Below are 18,602 nucleotides of genomic sequence, written 5' to 3'. Positions count from 1 at the left end.
TTAACCCCTCGTATGTTTAAGCACTCATCAGTGCGTGGGAAGTTTAATCTATTGTTTGAATTGAAAGTCAAGGTCACTTTCTCAAAGATAAAAATTGACAGGCAACATACGAGGGTTAATAGGCTACTTTCTATCTTGTAAAAGATCTGTCAAGATGAATTTCAACGATTTGCTAATATATGAAATCGTCAGCCGGTCGTATCCCTGTAGCAATGTTTGAGAAAAGCACTATACATACCTCGGCGGGAAATGGGGTTGCCCGCCTCAGACCTATCCGACCTCGCTTCGCTCGGCCGTCCATATGTCTTCGGCCGGCAACCCCATTTGTCCCGGCCTCTGTAGTAATGTACTATATTAATATCTTTGCAAGGACAGGAGGAAAACATTTTTCATCACACTCGCACACTAAATGTGATTTTGCACGCAGGCGGAGCGTGAGTTGTAGAAAAATCGTTCTCCCAAGGGAGTTATGGAATTTCTAGTACCGTATTTAACTTTTTTTTTCTTTTTAGATATTTTTTATATTGCAAGTGTGATGAAAAACATTGTGTGTAACTCGGGGAGTATGAATATTACAAACTCGAGTCCTTAAATCGCTCCGGCAAGCCGTCGCGATTTAACTTTCATTAGTAATATTCGACAGCTCCTCCCCTTGTTGCACAATATACTATTACATGTTCATGCAAACCGCTGACGCCGTGTCTTGCGTGGGCGACGGACGCGCGACTGTCGCCGTCGCGTCTCATACTTCCATATCGATAAGGTTTGATTTCGTATGCGTCGCATCGCCGTCGCGCGACCGTCGCCCACGCAAGCCTGTAGCCGTGGTAGTGTGTGCACCTAGCATCGACAGCCTTGAGCAATGCCTGAACAAAGCCGCAAATCAGGTGTCACAGTATTTTAGGGCCAATGGCCTGGTACTAAACCTCAAGAAGACCCACTTTCTCCACTTCCATCTTGGAGGAAGAGGCCCAAGAAGTCTTGGAGTATTTGTCGACGGCGTCCAAGTTGATCAGGTCGAGACTACCACATTCCTGGGCTTCGAACTGGACAGAGGACTGCAATGGGAATCGCACATAAGCAAATTGTGTAATAAGCTAGCGAGCGCCTGTTTTGCCCTGCGCCGCCTAGCGAGAGTCGTGCCCATAAATGTGGTACGATCTTGCTACTTTGCCACCGTACACTCTCTCCTACAATACGGCACGGAGCTGTGGGGACGCGCTGCCGAATGGGAGCGTGTCTTTCGTATGCAAAAGAGAGCCGTCCGAGCGATTGTGCAGGTGAGTCAAGGCACGTCTGCACGACCTTACTTTAAGGATCTTCGGATACTTACCCTGCCCTCCATGGTGATATTTCAAGTGGCTACATACGTGCGCTGTCGCTTTCACGAATACTCAAGTGAAGCGGACATTCATGGGCGAAACCTACGTAATGCCCAAAAGCTCGTGGGAGTCAAGCATAAATTGGCAAAATCCGCAAAACTCACACATATAATGGGCCCGATTGTGTTCAACCGTTTGCCACCACACGTCACTGACGCGCCGACACTGACCAGTTTCAAAACTAGGCTTAAACGATGGCTTATCGAGCACACTTTAATAAACGAATATGAATATGAAGCCACGGCGTGACGGTTTTTCCACGTAACAAAGTATTCATATTTTTCCATGTTCTCGTGGCTGCTATTGCTGAACCTACCGACGAAATTGCAGCTGACTTTCACGAAGGTTCATTATTCGTGTTATTAATGGCCGTATGGCCGTTAACCATTCTACGAAATTATGGCATGGGAATCGATGATCAGCCTGTACTGTACAAATGGCAAAATTCGGGTACATTTTCGCCTGGTCTAATATACCTACAACCACTCTTCCTTAGTTATTATTATTACCAAGATCTTTTTTATCTATCCCGGCCCCGCCCGTAAATAAAACACCAGCAGTTTTAACAACATACATTATATTCTTCGCTTAAAGTAACATATTTTAGAAACATATTATATTCAAGCCTACATACTTCCTTCCCAAAACATCTAAATGTGGTCCATCGGCATCGGTATCTTCCTGCAAACAGTGCGATTTTTTAACACGATAAAATTGAGTAATTAAAGGATCAATGAGTATACCTACATTACGTAAATACATAGTAGAGTAGGTACAACCTGGCAAAAAAGAGCAGAACTTAAAAAGTGGCAACATCGTACTGTAAGTCCCTTATCCCCATGGACTTTCAATAGGGACTGAGCTCACACTTTTTTTGCCATACTAAATTGAACTTTATGGACTGAATCTTAAAAAAAACTTGCTCTGACAGTTCAAACTTTTTCTGAACTGCCATACTAAATTGAACTTTGTCACCGGTGCAGAAAGGCGTTCTTGTCAGACTAGTAAAAGTGTGTCCACATGAGAGGGTCAAAGTTGGGGCTGGTGTCCCTCTCGCACGTGTGACCAGTGTCAAAGAGATTACTATAGTAGTAGTATTTTTACCTGTATGATAATTAAGTTTATAAACTTCTTAAATTATTTTTGTATTATATCGAGGCAAGGGTATTAATACCTTGTAACGAATTGGTAAGTCATTATTATGAAGCCATAAAACCAAAGATTTGCGCAATTAAAAAAAACCTTTAATTGGGTATCAGTAGATTTGGTAGTAACTTTGAATATTGACTGGTATCCCCAAATTATGACAGTGATGACGTTATTCAAATGATTTTGACAGTGGCAATAAGTAAGAGAGGGACACCAGCCCCAACTTTACCCTCTCATGTGGACACACTTTTTGGCCTAACAACTCAATCTAGCTTAATATATATAAATCTATGCTTATCCCACATATATTGATTTAAAAGGGAGAACACTACGATGTTGCCACTTTTTAATTTCTGCTCTTGAAGAATGAAAAATGAGTCACAACAACAGTATGCGACGGATTTAAGAACTTGACGGAAAAATAATATGTACCTATGATACCTAATTAAATTACCTACCACACAAAGATGACTCGACAGGTTGGTGAAGCTGAGGTCCAGATCCAGCACTTTGCCGGGAGCGACGCCGCGCCGCGCGGCCGCCGCTCGCGCCGGCAGGCGGCGCGTCAGCTGACGAGACCCCGTCACCGTTAGTTTCTGTAAAATGTGTCAAAAAGATCGAGGTCAGCGAGGTAATACTAAAAATATACATAGTGCAAGTTGTTCGCTAGTTACCCCCGCAAACTGGGTAACGAGTTCTTGTCGTAAAATGTTTAAATATTTTTTTGATGTCCATGTAAATTTTATTGTTATCATCATGTGACTGGTTGATGAATAATAACATCAAACCAATTTAAATATCCCAGGCATAAATATGTGGCGTTCCATGTCTAAAGGGTCCAAATATTTTATGTGTATAAGGAACCTTTAGTTGGAAAGCCACATGGAAAAGTCGTCGTAACTTAATAATAGATGGCGCTGCATTCGAAAATCTTGACTGATAACTCTATACCATACTATTCAATATACTCTATTGCCGCCATGTCAGCTTCTGTATCACAGCTGCAGTACAGTACCGTGAGGAGAGGGCAGCCGCGGATGAGCGCCACGATGTCGGCGTCCTTCGCTTCGTCGAAATCCCTGAGCGCCAGCTCCGTGAGGCGCGCGCCTGCGTTTCTCCATATCGGGCGCACGCTGCGTCGCGACATTGCTGTTACAATTTAATTAATACATTAGAGCCAGTTTATATACTATGAAATTTTACTTAGTATGATTTTGGACCAAAAAAATGTTCAAACGAAGCGCAAATGTGCTCGCGCGGCAAATTAACACCTTATGTAGACGGATCCAGGCCGTCCTGGGCCAAACTATACATATTCTCAGAAATCCACACTAGTAATTTGTACTTACATCGACAATCGGACAACTTCAAGGTCACGAGCTCCTTGCAGCACCGCGTTATCGCCTGTATGTCCTCGTCGAACATCTGAAACGCCAGCCGGAGGTGCTTCAACTCGGTCAGCCTGCTGATTTGCTGCCCACATTCTCCCCTCATCCTCTCATCATCATCTAGCTCCAACTTCTCCAGTTTCGGCATCTTATCTAACCCGACCTGGATTTCTTCAAGAAATTCACCAGAAACATCACTAACTTTTAACGTTTTGAGCTCGCTCATGCGGTCAAAGACTGGAAGCACGTGTTTGGACTCAAAGTCCTTAGACAAGTTTATCTCAAGCAACTTCAAATTGGACAAGTCCATACTTTTAAGGCAGAGACCAGTTAAAGAGTCACAACAATAGAATTTTAGTTCTTGTAAAGCTTTTTCTGCTACGAATTTGTTCATGCAGCTGTCTGGTATCTGAAAATAATACTTAATTGCATTAGATGTCACTTGCTGTTGGGTTTGTCATAGTTACACTACCAAGGTGGTCACCTCGTAATGAGACAAGTTAAAGTAGTGGATTGAAGCCTCATAAATTGTCTAATCTGAGATTATTGTATGTAAATGTTTAAGTGTAAGTCAGTACTCTCAGTACCATGTGTATTGAGGATTTGACAACATAAGCATCCTGTAAGTTGCAGAAAAATTACAAAAGTAACCAAGAGTACAGTCACCAGTAATAACATCGAACAAAAAGAAGACACACTCTGTGCCAGGTATTTATCCAGCCTAGATATGGCTCTAAAATAAGATTGTGTGACTTTTGTGAAATGTTATTGCCGGTGACTGTACACATGTACAGCGCCACCTTCTGTGAGATTGTGTAATGATATGATTAGCCATTAGTTGACATCACTTTTACAAAAATGGTATTGTATAGTACTTACATTACAAGAGTGTAATTTCAGACTCTGCAGGCACTTGAAGTTATCATTTAGATTGTGATGGAGGAGTAGTTTTGGTGTTTTGCATTGCACATCCTTAAGCTGCACAAAAACAGTTATTTGATTTACAAGGGGGCAAAAATTAATTACAAATAATACAACATACATACCGTAAGGGTTTCTAAGTTCGGGCAGTTTTCTTTGATAATTTCTAGACTCTTCAAACCAATGCAATAAGTGTCCACTACCAATGAACCTAATTTTTTAGTCCAACTCTCAAATGATGTGTATGAGGACCGCTTCGCCCTACAAACACTAGGGTTGTCTTCTTTGTGATACTCTGCAATTGCAATATGGACTCCTGTTCCTGAAAAAAAGTAATATTGTATAGTATTATATTCCACAAAGCACATTCCACAACCAATACTTCGCTTTAAATAATAACTGTAGGTACTTAATTATTATTGTATAATGTTATGTTAAGTTTTCTTCGTCTCAATTTTTATCTATTTAGTTTCTTCTAAAAAAAATAATGTAAGTTTATGGTTAAATAAAGAATTTATCTATCTAATATAATCAGGTAACTTCAGATAGGCCGTAAAATTGTATGCTCACATAATAATGTGGGAGAAAGTGTACTTTTATGAAAAATTAATCCTTTTTCAACATGTGAATGTTATTATACTTATTATATTTGCTTTACAGTTTAAATTAGCCTTTAATTTTAGATTTCTGGAGTACTCCAATGTGAAATGAAAAGTGTTGAGCCCACTAAGAGAGATTATTTATTATTTATTTAGAAACATTCTACTATGCCTTATACCTTTCAAGTACCACAGTAGTACTTCTTGCCACCGGCGGCTGGCGCGCTCTGTTCTGATGAGGTCTTTCGCTGGCACGAACTGTAACACAGCGCGCCAGCAGTCCTCATTAAGGTAATCCAGTATCGTTCGTTCATCTTCTGTTTCCATTATCTGCATTTTAAATTGTTCGATTAAAAAAACGTTTTACAATTTCTATAAGTGCAATATCAACAATACTTACTTACTTTCATCAGTTTCAATGATTATTATTTAAACTTTCATTTTCGACTTCAAAAAGAAATTCAAGTTTGAAAGCATCAAAGCAATCACATTGTTCGAAATTTTAATCAAAAACTTCAATTTTTTTTACAATTGTGTGTGGCCAGCCTCCAACTTTGTTTTTAGCGTCAGCAAACGGTCGTACCGAACTTGTAAATAACACGGATTTGCAACATTATTTATATGGATTAGGATGCCTATACACGACCGTACCACACTTGTAAGTGGGAGCGAGAAAAGAATAACTCTTTCTCGCTCCCACTTACAGGATAGTAAGGTAATGGGTGGTAATGGGTGCGGTAATGGTCCCACGATAAGTTTGCAATGATTTTCACAGGCCAGTGCAGATGTTATTTTAAACGTCAAACTTTGATGAAATTATGACGTTTACTTACTATTAAAATCTATGCAGACTTATCGTGGGACGATTCTAGCTACTAGAGCCAAGCCCAGGGCATAGGGATGCGGCATACCCCTTACGAATTCCTACACGTTTCATCATCAACGCAAATTTGACCAGCAACACTTAAATCCATTTGGAGAATACAGTTAAATTATTTATTGCGCGGCAAGGTTTCCAGTGTTGGCGCGCCTTCTTAACCCCCAGACTTTTAGTACTTTTTTACTATGCTTTCATGTGCACAACATTTTAAAAAGACGAGCGCCATACTTTTAGTTGGGCCAACTTCATACAGCCGACTGTCTTTGTTCATAATCTATACTTAATTTCATACAGCCGACTGTCTTTGTTCATAATCCATACTTATATACTTAAGTACCTAATTTTATAAATGGTAAAATGTTGTGTGTCTGTTTGTTTGGAGATAGTTGAAGGGGAAACCACGGGCAAAAGCTAGTATCTTCTAAACTACACTTAGCGTCAAAAAAATCGCACCTCTCTCAGTGGGTTCCGTTCAAGCGGTTATAACCCTTATATTAAATACTAGCGACCCGCCCCGGCTTCACACGGGTATTATACCTACTGTAAACCTTCCTCTACAATCACTCTATCTATTAAAAAAAACCGCATCAAAATCCGTTGCGTAGTTTTAAAGATTTAAGCATACATAGGGACAGAGAAAGCGACTTTGTTTTATACTATGTAGTGATAGTGATAGTGAAGGAAAAGTATGACTGTGGCCTTTTTTGAAAGGTCATCTAACGGTCTATTGGAAAATGCCATAATATTCATGACATATTACACAAAAATTGAAAAATTTCAAGAAAAAGGAACCAACACAATAAAATCAACAAATATCGTAAAAATAAGAGCGCTTTCAAAAAATCTGCTTGCTCGCATTTCGGCGCCGGCGGCGCTGGCGTGCGCCTGTGTGCAGACGCACACTATAACCAGAAGCATAACGATTGTAGCCTGCGGTACAGACATAGCGTGCGATCCTCTTCGAACCAACCTTACGTGCGGCTAGAGCGAAAGGGATAGCATTCATGGTCGGTACCGCCACGCCGTCAGTAGCGTAGCGGACTAACCATTATTGATACTTGCGTAAAAATACCACCATATATATACTTGACCTTTTAGTTTAATTATTAAACTTATCACAGTTTTTAGGGTTCCGTAGTCAACTAGGAACCCTTATAGTTTTCCATGTCTGTCTGTCCGTCCGTCCGTCCGTCCGCGGATAATCTCAGTAACCGTAAGCACTAGAAAGCTGAAATTTGGTACCAATATGTATATCAATCACGCCAACAAAGTGCAAAAATAAAAAATGGAAAAAAATGTTTTATTAGGGAACCCCCCCTACGTGTAAAGTGGGGGGATGATATTTTTTTTCATTCCAACCCCAACGTGTGATATATTGTTGGATAGGTATTTAAAAATGAATAAGGGTTTACTAAAATCGTTTTTTGATAATATTAATATTTTGGGAACTAATCGCTCCTAAAGGAAATAAAAGTGCGTCCCCCCGCCCCTCTAACTTTTGAACCATATGTTTAAAAAAATATGAAAAAAATTACAAAAGTAGAACTTTATAAAGACTTTCTAGGAAAATAGATTTGAACTTGATAGGTTCAGTAGTTTTTGAGAAAAATACGGGAAACTACGGAACCCTACACTGAGCGTGGCCCGACACGCTCTTGGCCAGTCCAAGGCGGTTTTTTTTTTCTTAAAAATTATCTATTAAAACGTGTGTAGCCTTGGAAGAAATAAATTAAAAAACTTTTATAATATAATAAATTGTGTATATAATATTGTCTTCTGTCACCGCGATAGTTACTCATGAAATAAATTTATGGAATCAGATTATATCGCGTATAATGAATATAATCCGTTTTCTTAGTTTTATTTCATTTTGTATATGGTATGCTTTCTAGGTACATATGTATAATGGAACTAAGATCGGTTTTCTTTAATTTTAAGTAGTTTTTTTTATATTTAAAATGTGTTATTGTGTTTTTAGGGTTTCGTAGTCTGTCCGTCCGTCCGTCCGTCCGTCCGCGGATAATCTCAGTGACCGTTAGCACTAGAGAGCTGAAATTTGGTACCACAATATGTATATCAGTCACGCGGGTCACGCCGACAAAGTGCAAAAATAAAAAGTGGAAAAAATGTTTTATTAGGGTACCCCCCCTACACGTTAAGTAGAGAGTGATTTTTTTTTTCATTTCAACCCTAACGTGTGATATTGTTGATAGGTATTTAAAAATGAATTACTGAAATCGTTTTTTGATAATATTAATATTTTCGGAAATAATCGCTCCTAAAGGAAAAAAATGTGTGTCCCCCCCGCCCCTCTACTGTTTTGAACTTGATAGGTTCTGTAGTTTTTGAGAAAAATACGGAAAACTACGGAACCCTAGAATGAGCATGGCCCGACACGCTCTTGGCCGGTTTTTAAATATTATGTTGTTTTAATTGCATGGAGCACAGGAAGGTCCACATCTATATATTAGTTTTTTGTAAGGAAATACAACTCTACGCTACACCTACCTGCTTTAATTGACTGGTGACACACTGAGACAGTGGATGCGCCAGAGTATAAAAGAGTGATTACCATCTCTTGTCAAAGATCTTGTTGAGACGAATCAAACGAACCCAAACACGAAGTGGTTACAAGACCTGGTTGATGAGAACTCTTGACTACCATCTGTCTTCATCATCAGATCCTGGGTACCATCTCTTGTCAAAAATCTTGTTGAGACAAATCAAACGAGCCCAAACACAAAGTTGATTCAAGACCTGGTTGATGAATTCTCTTGACTACCTTCCAGCTTCATCATCAGATCCTGGGTACCATCTCTTGTCAAAGATCTTGTTGAGACGAATCAAACGAGCCCAAACATAAAGGAGTTTCAAGACCTGGTTGTTGAATACTCTTGACTACCTTCCGGCTTCACCATCAGATCCTGGGTGGGTACCATCTCTTGTCAAAGATCTTGTTGAGACGAATCAAACGAGCCCAAACTCGAAGCGGTTTCAAGACCTGGTTGTTGAATTCTCTTGACTACCTTCCGGCTTCATCATCAGATCCTGGGTACCATCACCTCTTGTCAAAGATCTTGTTGAGGCGAATCAAACGAGCCCAAACACGAAATGGTTTCAAGACCTGGTTGATGAGAACTCATGACTACCATCTGACTTCATCATCAGATCCTGAGTACCATCTATTGTCAAAGATTTTGTTGACACGAGTCAGTAACCTAAAATGATATTCAATAATAAATAATACCTACTAAAAATATTAGTCAAGTTAATTAGTTAGTTACCAAAGTCGTCAACCCAAGGATCAAAGTTTTCGGTCGCAGTATACATGCAACAGTGCAGCCAAACACGCACACAAGTGCGGTTTTGGACACGGCGGGTGCCTCACACAATGACAAAATAACTTCGCGATCGTCGAGCCGCGTGCGGAGCGGACTGACATACGTCCTGCCTCTACAAGCTCTGCCGCGGTACTGACATCGCAAGCGCGCGTAACCGGTAATAAGGAGGCATTTTTAAAAAATCGTCAAAAATATTAAATTGCAAGTAATAGAAAACTTTTGCATAAAATCTGTTTAAGTAAGCGTTGCAGATTATTTTTATATTAAAACTACTTCAGAAACACGTAAGTTTTCGAAGAATTTGACACTTATTCTGAGGTGATTTCTGAAACAAATTGGATTCATCATAAGCCTTATAACAAAGAAGTAGTCTCAGAAGATTGTAGTACAGGATATACATAATACAAATTTACCACTTGAAGCATTCAAAACTATCCAAATTTTACAAATTAGACGGACTAAGTCAGCACTTTTCGCGGGTTTTCCTAAACATGCACCAGAAAAAAATCATAATTAATGAATTATACTTAATGAAGTGAGTTAGTTTTCAAAAATCCAGTCTCACAACATGTAAGTTAAGAAGATGTCCTAATCGAATCTTGAACTTAATAAGTCTGTTAGATGACGGAAAGTATAGCATTTTGCCGACTAAAACTATCAATTTTACATTATTACGACGTTTTCGTTGAATGGCCTCTTAGTGTTTCCTCCCTCGGCCCTTCGTGTAGCTTCCAGGCGATCAGTTATGGCCTGGGGGGTTACCATGAAGTGCTAAAGCCATTCACTTTAGGTTGAGAGAAAGGGACGAAGCTACAGCAGTTCCATTAGCTTCGTCCCTCTCTCTCAACCTAAACTGAACGGCTTTAGCACTTCATGGTAGCCCCCAGATCAGTGTTACGATCCGTTTTTGAGGAATGTTGTCGCACTCCTCAATAACTGCGGCTTTCAGCTCGTTGAGGGTGGCTGGAGCAGGATCCCGCGACCAAACCAGCCGTTTTAACTCATCCCAGAGATGTTCGACGGCGTTCAGGTCGGGGCTTGTTGCTGGCCACTCCATTACGGTGCATTCCGACCTCATACAGGAAGTCCCGCACTATCAAGGCAGTATGGCAACGGGCGTTGACGTGCATAAATTGGAAGTCAGGTCCAACAAGCTCAGCGTACGGGACCAAATGTTCTTCCAAGATCTTCATAATGTAACTGCCAGCAGTTAAGGACCCCTCAAAACGACCACAGCCAGTGCGTGAAACGGGAGTGTATTAGGTCTTATATGACAAAATATGAAACGGGAGGCGATAACTGAATTTAATTTCAAAACCCACTGACAAATTGCAGCTGCCTTTCACAAAACCCACAAAGGTTCATTTTTCATGGCCGTTAACCAAATAACCATTCTACGAAGTATCGCATGGAAATCGATGATCACCCATATTTTCGCCTGGTCCACGGTCTAAAATGTAGATATACAACCACTCTCATAGATATGACCCAGGTCTTTTATATATATTCCGGGCCCGCGCGCTAAAAAAAACTACAGCAAATAGTTTTAACGACATACATTATATTCTTCGCTTAACGTAACATATTTTAGAAAAATATTATATTCAAGCCTTCATACTGCCTTTCTAAAACATCTATATGTGGTCCATCGGCATCGGTATCTTCCTGAAAACATAAATTGTAGGTAGTTTTAGTGACTGATATAATTTAAACGAGTGTGGTTTTTTAACAATGAGCCATTAAAGGATCCTTAAGGATAAATTACGTACTCGTAGTAGAGTAGGTGCAATGCTACCTGACAATAATTTTTATGAAAAAAAAACCGCCGCCTTTGGGGTTCTGATGAAAGCTACTTGCGAATGTAGGATTATGTAGAAATGTGTAGGTATTTTTTAAAGCTGCTTTTGATACATTAATTATTTGATGGCAACTCATTTGTCATTTGATATTTGCCAGTCGCTTTTCGGTGAAGGAAAACATCGTGAGGAAACCGGACTAATCCTAATAAGGTCTAGTTACCCTCCAGGTTGGAAGGTCAGATGGCAGTCGCTTTCGTAAAACTAGTGCCTACGCCAAATCTTGGGATTAGTTGTCAAAGCGGACCCCAGGCTCCCATGAGCCGTGGCAAATGCCGGGATAACGCAAGGAGGATGATGATGATGTATTTGACTTGAAAACTCAATATTCTTAACAAACATAACTAAATAAATGTCACTGTTCTGAACTTAAATGCATGCTATTCTTATAAAAATACCAAAGTCACTATTAAGTGTGCCGTTCAGATTTAAGGAGTTCCGTTGTAATCTTCATCAGCAGTTCCACTGCACCAAATGTCACTGTTCTGGACGTAAGTGCATGCTGTTCTTATAAAAATACCAAAGTCACTATAAGCGTGCCGTTCAAATTTGAGGAGTTCCGTTCTGACCATCATCAGCAGTTCCACTGCACCAAATGTCACTGTTTCGTACGTAAATACATGCTGTTCCTTAAAAAACACAAAAATCACCATATGTGTGCCTTTCAGATTTGAGGAGTTCCCTCGATTTCTTCAGGATCCAATCATCAGAACTGGGTCCTGAGAAAAATGGGACCAATCTGTATGCATATGCATTCAATTCAAATTTTTTTTTTGAAAATCGGTCCAGTAACGACGGAGATATAAATAAATAAATAAATATTGGGGGACACCTTACACATATCAACTTAGCCCCAAACTAAGCAAAGCTTGTACTATGGGTGCTAAGCGACGATATACATACTTAAATAAATAAATACATACTTAATATATAATATACATAGAAAACATCCATGACTCAGGAACAAATATCTGTGCTCATCACACAAATAAATGCCCTTACCGGGATTCGAACCTGGGACCGCGGCTCAGCAGGCAGGGTCACTACCGACTGAGCCAGACCGGTCGTCATATCGTGGAACAAACATAAAAAAAAACATACAGTCGAATTGTGAACCGTCCTTCCTTGAAAGATTTGAGGCGGCAGTTAAAAGAGCAGAATTTAAAAGATAACATCATAAGGAAAGGAAGTCACTTTTTCTCACATAAGTATATTGTTTTGAAAGGGACGACACTACGATGTTGCCATTGCTACTTTTGAAAATGACTGTAATTTAATCGATCTGAAATAGTATTTTATACAATCGTGATATAATACAAAGCTTTTCAGTCGAGTACCATGTTTAGGCCACGAAGCTTACTAAGTGGCCTAATAAGTACGGTACGAGAGTGAAAAGCTTAATTATATCATAAGCTTAATAAAACCGTTGATACCTACCACACAAACATAACTCGACAGGTTGGTGAAGCTGAGGTCCAGATCCAGGACTTTGCCGGGAGCGACGCCGCGCCGCGCGGCCGCCGCTCGCGCCGGCAGGCGGCGCGTCAGCTGGCGCGACCCCGTCACCGTCAGTTCCTGTAAAATTTAAAAGGGTTCCAAAATGCGCCAGGTCAGAGGGTATGAGACTGACCTAAAATAGCTCCGTAGAAAGAGTGGGTAACTGCTTCTATCCCTATGTGGCTATTGTGCAGATGATACTTTAATACAGCCGCGGATCAGGGCTACGATGTAGGCGGTCTTCACGTGGTGGAACTGCGCGGTGAGGCCCCGCGTGCCGCCATGTCGGCTCCCGTATCACGGCTGCAGTACAGTACCGTGAGGAGAGGACAGCCGCGGATGAGGGCCACGATGTCGGCGTCCTTCGCGTCGTAGAACTGCATGAGCGACAGCTCCGTGAGGCGCGCGCCCGCGTTTCTCCATATTGGGCGCACGCTGCGTCGCGACATTGCTGTAAAAAATATTTAACACATATTAGAGCCAGTTTAAAAGATTTAAATATATGAAAACAAATAAATCGTAGATATAAACAGTTTATATTCTATAAAATTTTAATGGTATGATTTTATATATCGAACAACTTCTTGTGCTGGCGCGGCAAACGTCCAACGAAGACCGTCCCGGCCGAGTCCTTGGCCAAAACTATACATGCCTTTTCCTACAAACTTGGCTTACCAGAGTGCGTTAATACAGATGGACACACTCTTTGGTAGTAATAATATGTACTTACAGCATGTTGCATACTTATTATATACTTACATCGACAATCTGACAAATTCAAGGTCACGAGCTCCTTGCAGCACCGCGTTATCGCCTCTATGTCCTCGTCGAACATCTGAAACGCCAGCCGGAGGTGCTTCAACTCGGTCAGCCTGCTGAGTTGCTGCCCACATTCTCCCCTCATCCTCTCATCATCATCTAACTCCAACTTCTCCAGTTTCGGCATCTTATCTAACCCAATCTGGATTTCTTCGAGAAATTCACCAGAAACATCACTAACTTTTAACGTTTTGAGCTCGCTCATGCGGTCAAAGACTGGAAGCACGTGTTTGGACTCAAAGTCCTTAGACAAGTTTATCTCAAGCAACTTCAAATTGGACAAGTCCATACTTTTAAGGCAGAGACCAGTTAAAGAGTCACAACAATAGAATTTTAGTTCTTGTAAAGCTTTTTCTGCTACGAATTTGTTCATGCAGCTGTCTGGTATCTGAAAATAATACTTAATTGCATTAGATGTCACTTGCTGTTGGGTTTGTCATAGTTACACTACCAAGGTGGTCACCTCGTAATGAGACAAGTTAAAGTAGTGGATTGAAGCCTCATAAATTGTCTAATCTGAGATTATTGTATGTAAATGTTTAAGTGTAAGTCAGTACTCTCAGTACCATGTGTATTGAGGATTTGACAACATAAGCATCCTGTAAGTTGCAGAAAAATTACAGAGTTGCTGCCCACATTCTCCCCTCATCCTCTCATCATCATCTAACTCCAACTTCTCCAGTTTCGGCATCTTATCTAACCCAATCTGGATTTCTTCGAGAAATTCACCAGAAACATCACTAACTTTTAACTTTTTGAGCTCGCTCATGCGGTCAAAGACTGGAAGCACGTGTTTGGACTCAAAATTTCTAGACAAGTTCATCTCAAGGGACTTCAAATTTGACAAGTCCATATTTTTCAGGCTGAGACCAGTCAAAGAGTGACAACAATAGAATTTTAGTCCTTGTAAAGCTTTTTCTGCTACGAATTTGTTCACACAACTGTCTGATATCTGCAAAAAATATATTTGCATTTAGATGTTTCTGGCTAATAAATATAGGGTTAGGGTGCGCGCACACGGGCGACAAAGTTGCTCGGCGACTTTCGTATTTGTATGAAAAGTTGCGTCGCCTCGTGTGCGCACCTTCATACTAGCCCATAGACCGAGCGACGGAGACAAAACAGTTTTGTCTCCCGTCTGTGGGGGCCCTTAGTAATAGTAACCCCTCCTTAAGGTTTATTAGTGACCTCGTTATGAGGTAATTACTTAAGTTAAAGTAGTGAATTCAAGCTTCATTAAGAGACAAAAGTTCCGAAAGAGGGTTAATTTTTCAATGAACAGGTTTCTAACTATAAAACTCCCGTGAGACTCAGACATATTTAAAAACATTTTAACCAGGTTACTCACGTATTAAGTCGATATAACGCTCGACATGTTTCGCTCCATTGCAGAGGAGCTTCTTCAAGAGTAGCGATCCCGCCTCTACACGTCGAGAGCGCGGCGCGTACTAAAAGCTCCTCCGAAATGGAGCGAAACATGTCGAGCATTGTATCGACTTAATACGTGAGTAACTCGCTTAAAATATTTTTTTGAACAGGTTTCTTATAATCCTTGCGTCTCCTTCATAACCAAAGTCAGCACATGTTTTGGCTAGCTTACTTTCATTATACCATTTAGTTTAGTCAAATGATCTAGATTTAAGTTTTATCTGAACCATCATTTAAGAGGATTATCTAATCTGAGATTATTGTGTGAAAATATTTTTCACTACTCTCAGTACCATGAGTAATGAGCTAATGAGAATTTAACAACTTAAAGCATCATTTAAGCTGCAGAAAAATGATAAAAAGTAATTGAGAGTACAGCGCAATCTTCTGTGAAATTGGGCAATTACGCGAATATAAGTTTACATCACTTTTGCAAAAATGTGTTGTATAATACTTACCTTACAAGACTCTAATTTCAGACGCTGCAGGCACTTAAAGTTATCATTTAGATTGTGACGGAGGAGTAGTTCTGGTGTTTCGCATTGCACATCCTTAAGCTGCACAAAAATAAATAAATAAATAATAGTTATTTTTAATATTTTATACATACCTATTTGATTTATAAGGGGGCAATTGTTGTTTAACGTGAGTGAAACAAAATTTTTCAATACACCAGGGGCGGCTCAGTCCGCGTCCCGCGATTCTTTCGCCGAGCTACCAGGCCCCGTAGCCGAATGGCATTTCTACGACGCGAAACGAAAACGAAACGCCGCGAAAGGTAGTCTGGCTCTGTCGCGCCAATACGCAAGAGCGATAGAGATAGATATCTACGAGCGTTTCATTTCGTGAGCGTTTGTGCATTCGACTACGCACGCAGTACATGCCGGCGGCCGCGCATACGCTGCCTTTTCAGTGGTGACAACCTTGGCGCGGTGCAATAGGTGAATAGAACACAATGTCGGTTGCTTGCCTGCGGTCCGTTTGTTAATTATGAAAGGCGGCATTTTGTGAACATCAAAGCAGCGAGCCTTATTCTGTACTTGTACTATTAAAATTATATTCTGTGATTGCAACAACATTTGGAAAATATTCACTTTAAACCATCAAACTATATCAAATCCACTTGTTTAACACTTGGATTCAAAATCATTATTTTAAACGTTAATTGTAACAGCCAGCTTGGGGCATCAAGTTAAAGTTTGTATAAAATTACTTTTCACCACACCAACTGGTAAAGGCATTCTTTGCTATTCGAAAACAGATAGCAAAATTGCATTTTATCCACAAGGGAGCAAAGTAATTTCATGCAAATTTTAACCCGATGTCTTAATATGTCTGCTAGATTTTACCCTATAAATGATGATTTTGAATCAAAAATATTGAATAAATTGATGAATTTGATTTATTTTGATGTTTTATAGTCAGTATTTTGTTCGTGTTGGTGTGGTGAAAAATTTTGTGTTTCACTCGGTGGCAAAGTTTGTTTAACCTTCGTGCCTTGATACCCTCGCAACGCTCAAGATTCCACTTTTTGAACCACTCGCTACGCTCGCGGTTCAATATTGGAATCTTTCGCTTGCTCAGGTATCAATATTGGCACGTGCGGTTAAACAACTACTTTGCCCCCTTGTAAAACAAATAACTATTTACTCATAATAAAATAAAAGAAATTAATTAAAGAATGTTTGAGATAAAATTGAACTTTCTTACATATTTTGAAGTATCAAGAGAGACTTTACCAGTTGGTGTGGCGAAAATATTATTATTTAGACTTTAACACAGAAACAAAATATGTTTTTTTTTTGTTTGTGGTTCATTCATCATTGAAAAATCAAAAGAACTATAGCAACACAGTTTGATGGAAATGTGGTAACATGTTCTGCACAGACTACTAAGAAGATATGTTCTGCTAACATGGCTTGAATCAAATATATCCATTTCGCGTAGGTAGTTGCCAGACCAAAAAACAAAGAGACATGTAGGTATGTTACATTCCCCAGTTGTGGGGACCTTCCCCTTGTGACCAGAAAACTTATAATTTAATTACTTTTTTAAGCTTTGGGCTTCTTATCATTTTCTTTCAGATGGATTTCCCATTAACCTAGAAATAGAAACAAACCTTATAACATACATACCGTAAGGGTTACTAAGTTAGGGCAGTTTTCTTTGATAGTTTCTAGACTCTTCAAGCCAATGCAGTAAGTGTTCACTACCAAGGAACCTAGTTTTTTAGTCCAACTCTCAAATGACGTGTATAAGGACCGGGACACGCCAATAACATTAGGTTTCTTTTCATTATCATATTCTGCAATTGCAATATGGACTCTTGCTCCTGAAAAGAGTAAAGAGTAACATTGTAAGAATATACCCTCCTGGTAAGTTCAAATGCAGAAATGCAGATGGAAACAATCACTCACAGAAAAAATATAATGCTTTACAGTGGTAAAGGCCCAAGCCCAATGGAGGGGAGGGGGGGGTGTCACATGGTCTATTTGTATGGCCCCCCCCCCGGATCCGCTCATGCACACAATGCAGGCACCAAAGGCTACAAAAATAGCTTTTCTAAGTCACAATAAGAGGTTTCACACTATAAGCAAAGTCATATTATCTGACTTTGTTAATAATTAAGTCATATTAAGTGGTTGGTCGGTATAAGCAGTGATAATAAATGGAGTATACTATATATGGCATTGTGTACACCTAAAAAAATGAGTGAATGTGAAATTAAATGTATTGAGCCTGCAAAGGAAGAACTTAGGATGCTGATATTCTTTGTCCAAGCAAACATCATGGCTGACCTGCTCAAGTGACCATACTTACATAACACATATCACTAAATTATACTATGGGGTCTTTTTTCCTAAATTTCTATTAGAATATTTATTTATGAGACTTTAGAAACATTCTACTATTCCTTACCTTTCAAGTACGACAGTAGTACTTCTTGCCACCGGCGGCTGGCGCGCTCTGTTCTGATGAGGTCTTTTATCGGCACGAACTGCAGCACAGCGCGCCAGCAGTCCTCATTAAGGTAATCCAGTATGGTTCGTTCACCTTCTTCTGTTTCCATCATCTGAAATTTTACATTGTTCGATTATAAAAGCGTTTTATAATTGACAAGACGTTCCCATAAAGTGCAATACTCATTTACTTTGATCAGTTTCAAAGATTATTATTTGAACTTTCTTCACGACTTCTTGAAAACGATATTCAAGTATAAAAGTAAATCACGTTGTTCAAAATTTTGATCAAAAACTTATTTTTCTTTTTTTTTTACAATTGTGTGGCCAGCCTCAGCTTTGCATTTATCGTCAGCAAGCGGACGAACCGAACAATATTGTC

At 39.8% G+C, this 18,602-nt stretch overlaps 2 protein-coding genes across 4 annotated transcripts; both read right to left on the bottom strand.

Annotated features, from left to right (window-relative positions):
* Window positions 1-1,826: 1,826 nt before the first annotated feature.
* LOC125227179 lies at window positions 1,827-6,033 on the bottom strand. Of its 3 annotated transcripts, none has more exons than XM_048131414.1 (8): window positions 5,844-6,033; window positions 5,619-5,769; window positions 4,966-5,162; window positions 4,799-4,897; window positions 3,881-3,956; window positions 3,547-3,680; window positions 2,990-3,127; window positions 1,827-2,063 (listed from the first exon to the last, which is right to left on the bottom strand). In XM_048131414.1, the coding sequence occupies exons 1-8, from the start codon at window positions 5,847-5,849 to the stop codon at window positions 1,986-1,988; spliced, it is 879 nt and encodes a 292-aa protein (XP_047987371.1). In that variant the 5' UTR covers window positions 5,850-6,033; the 3' UTR covers window positions 1,827-1,985. The 3 variants fall into 3 exon arrangements, with proteins under 3 accessions (XP_047987371.1, XP_047987368.1, XP_047987369.1); XM_048131411.1 differs by having other exon boundaries at window positions 1,837-2,063; window positions 3,881-4,328; window positions 5,844-5,983; XM_048131412.1 differs by having other exon boundaries at window positions 1,837-2,063; window positions 3,881-4,328; window positions 5,840-5,935.
* Window positions 6,034-11,201: 5,168 nt separating this feature from the next.
* Window positions 11,202-18,502, bottom strand: LOC125227594. Its single transcript, XM_048131935.1, has 8 exons — window positions 18,412-18,502; window positions 18,180-18,333; window positions 17,396-17,592; window positions 15,719-15,817; window positions 13,773-14,220; window positions 13,331-13,464; window positions 12,954-13,091; window positions 11,202-11,325 (listed from the first exon to the last, which is right to left on the bottom strand). Exons 2-8 carry the CDS (start codon window positions 18,331-18,333, stop codon window positions 11,248-11,250), a joined length of 1,248 nt encoding a protein of 415 aa, XP_047987892.1. The 5' UTR covers window positions 18,412-18,502; the 3' UTR covers window positions 11,202-11,247.
* Window positions 18,503-18,602: the final 100 nt, after the last annotated feature.

Source organism: Leguminivora glycinivorella, chromosome 6, assembly GCF_023078275.1.
Source record: "Leguminivora glycinivorella isolate SPB_JAAS2020 chromosome 6, LegGlyc_1.1, whole genome shotgun sequence".
Classification (NCBI taxonomy): domain Eukaryota; kingdom Metazoa; phylum Arthropoda; class Insecta; order Lepidoptera; family Tortricidae; genus Leguminivora; species Leguminivora glycinivorella.
Note: the sequence above shows the minus strand (reverse complement) of the source record. Positions and strands in the feature narration are given on the sequence as shown.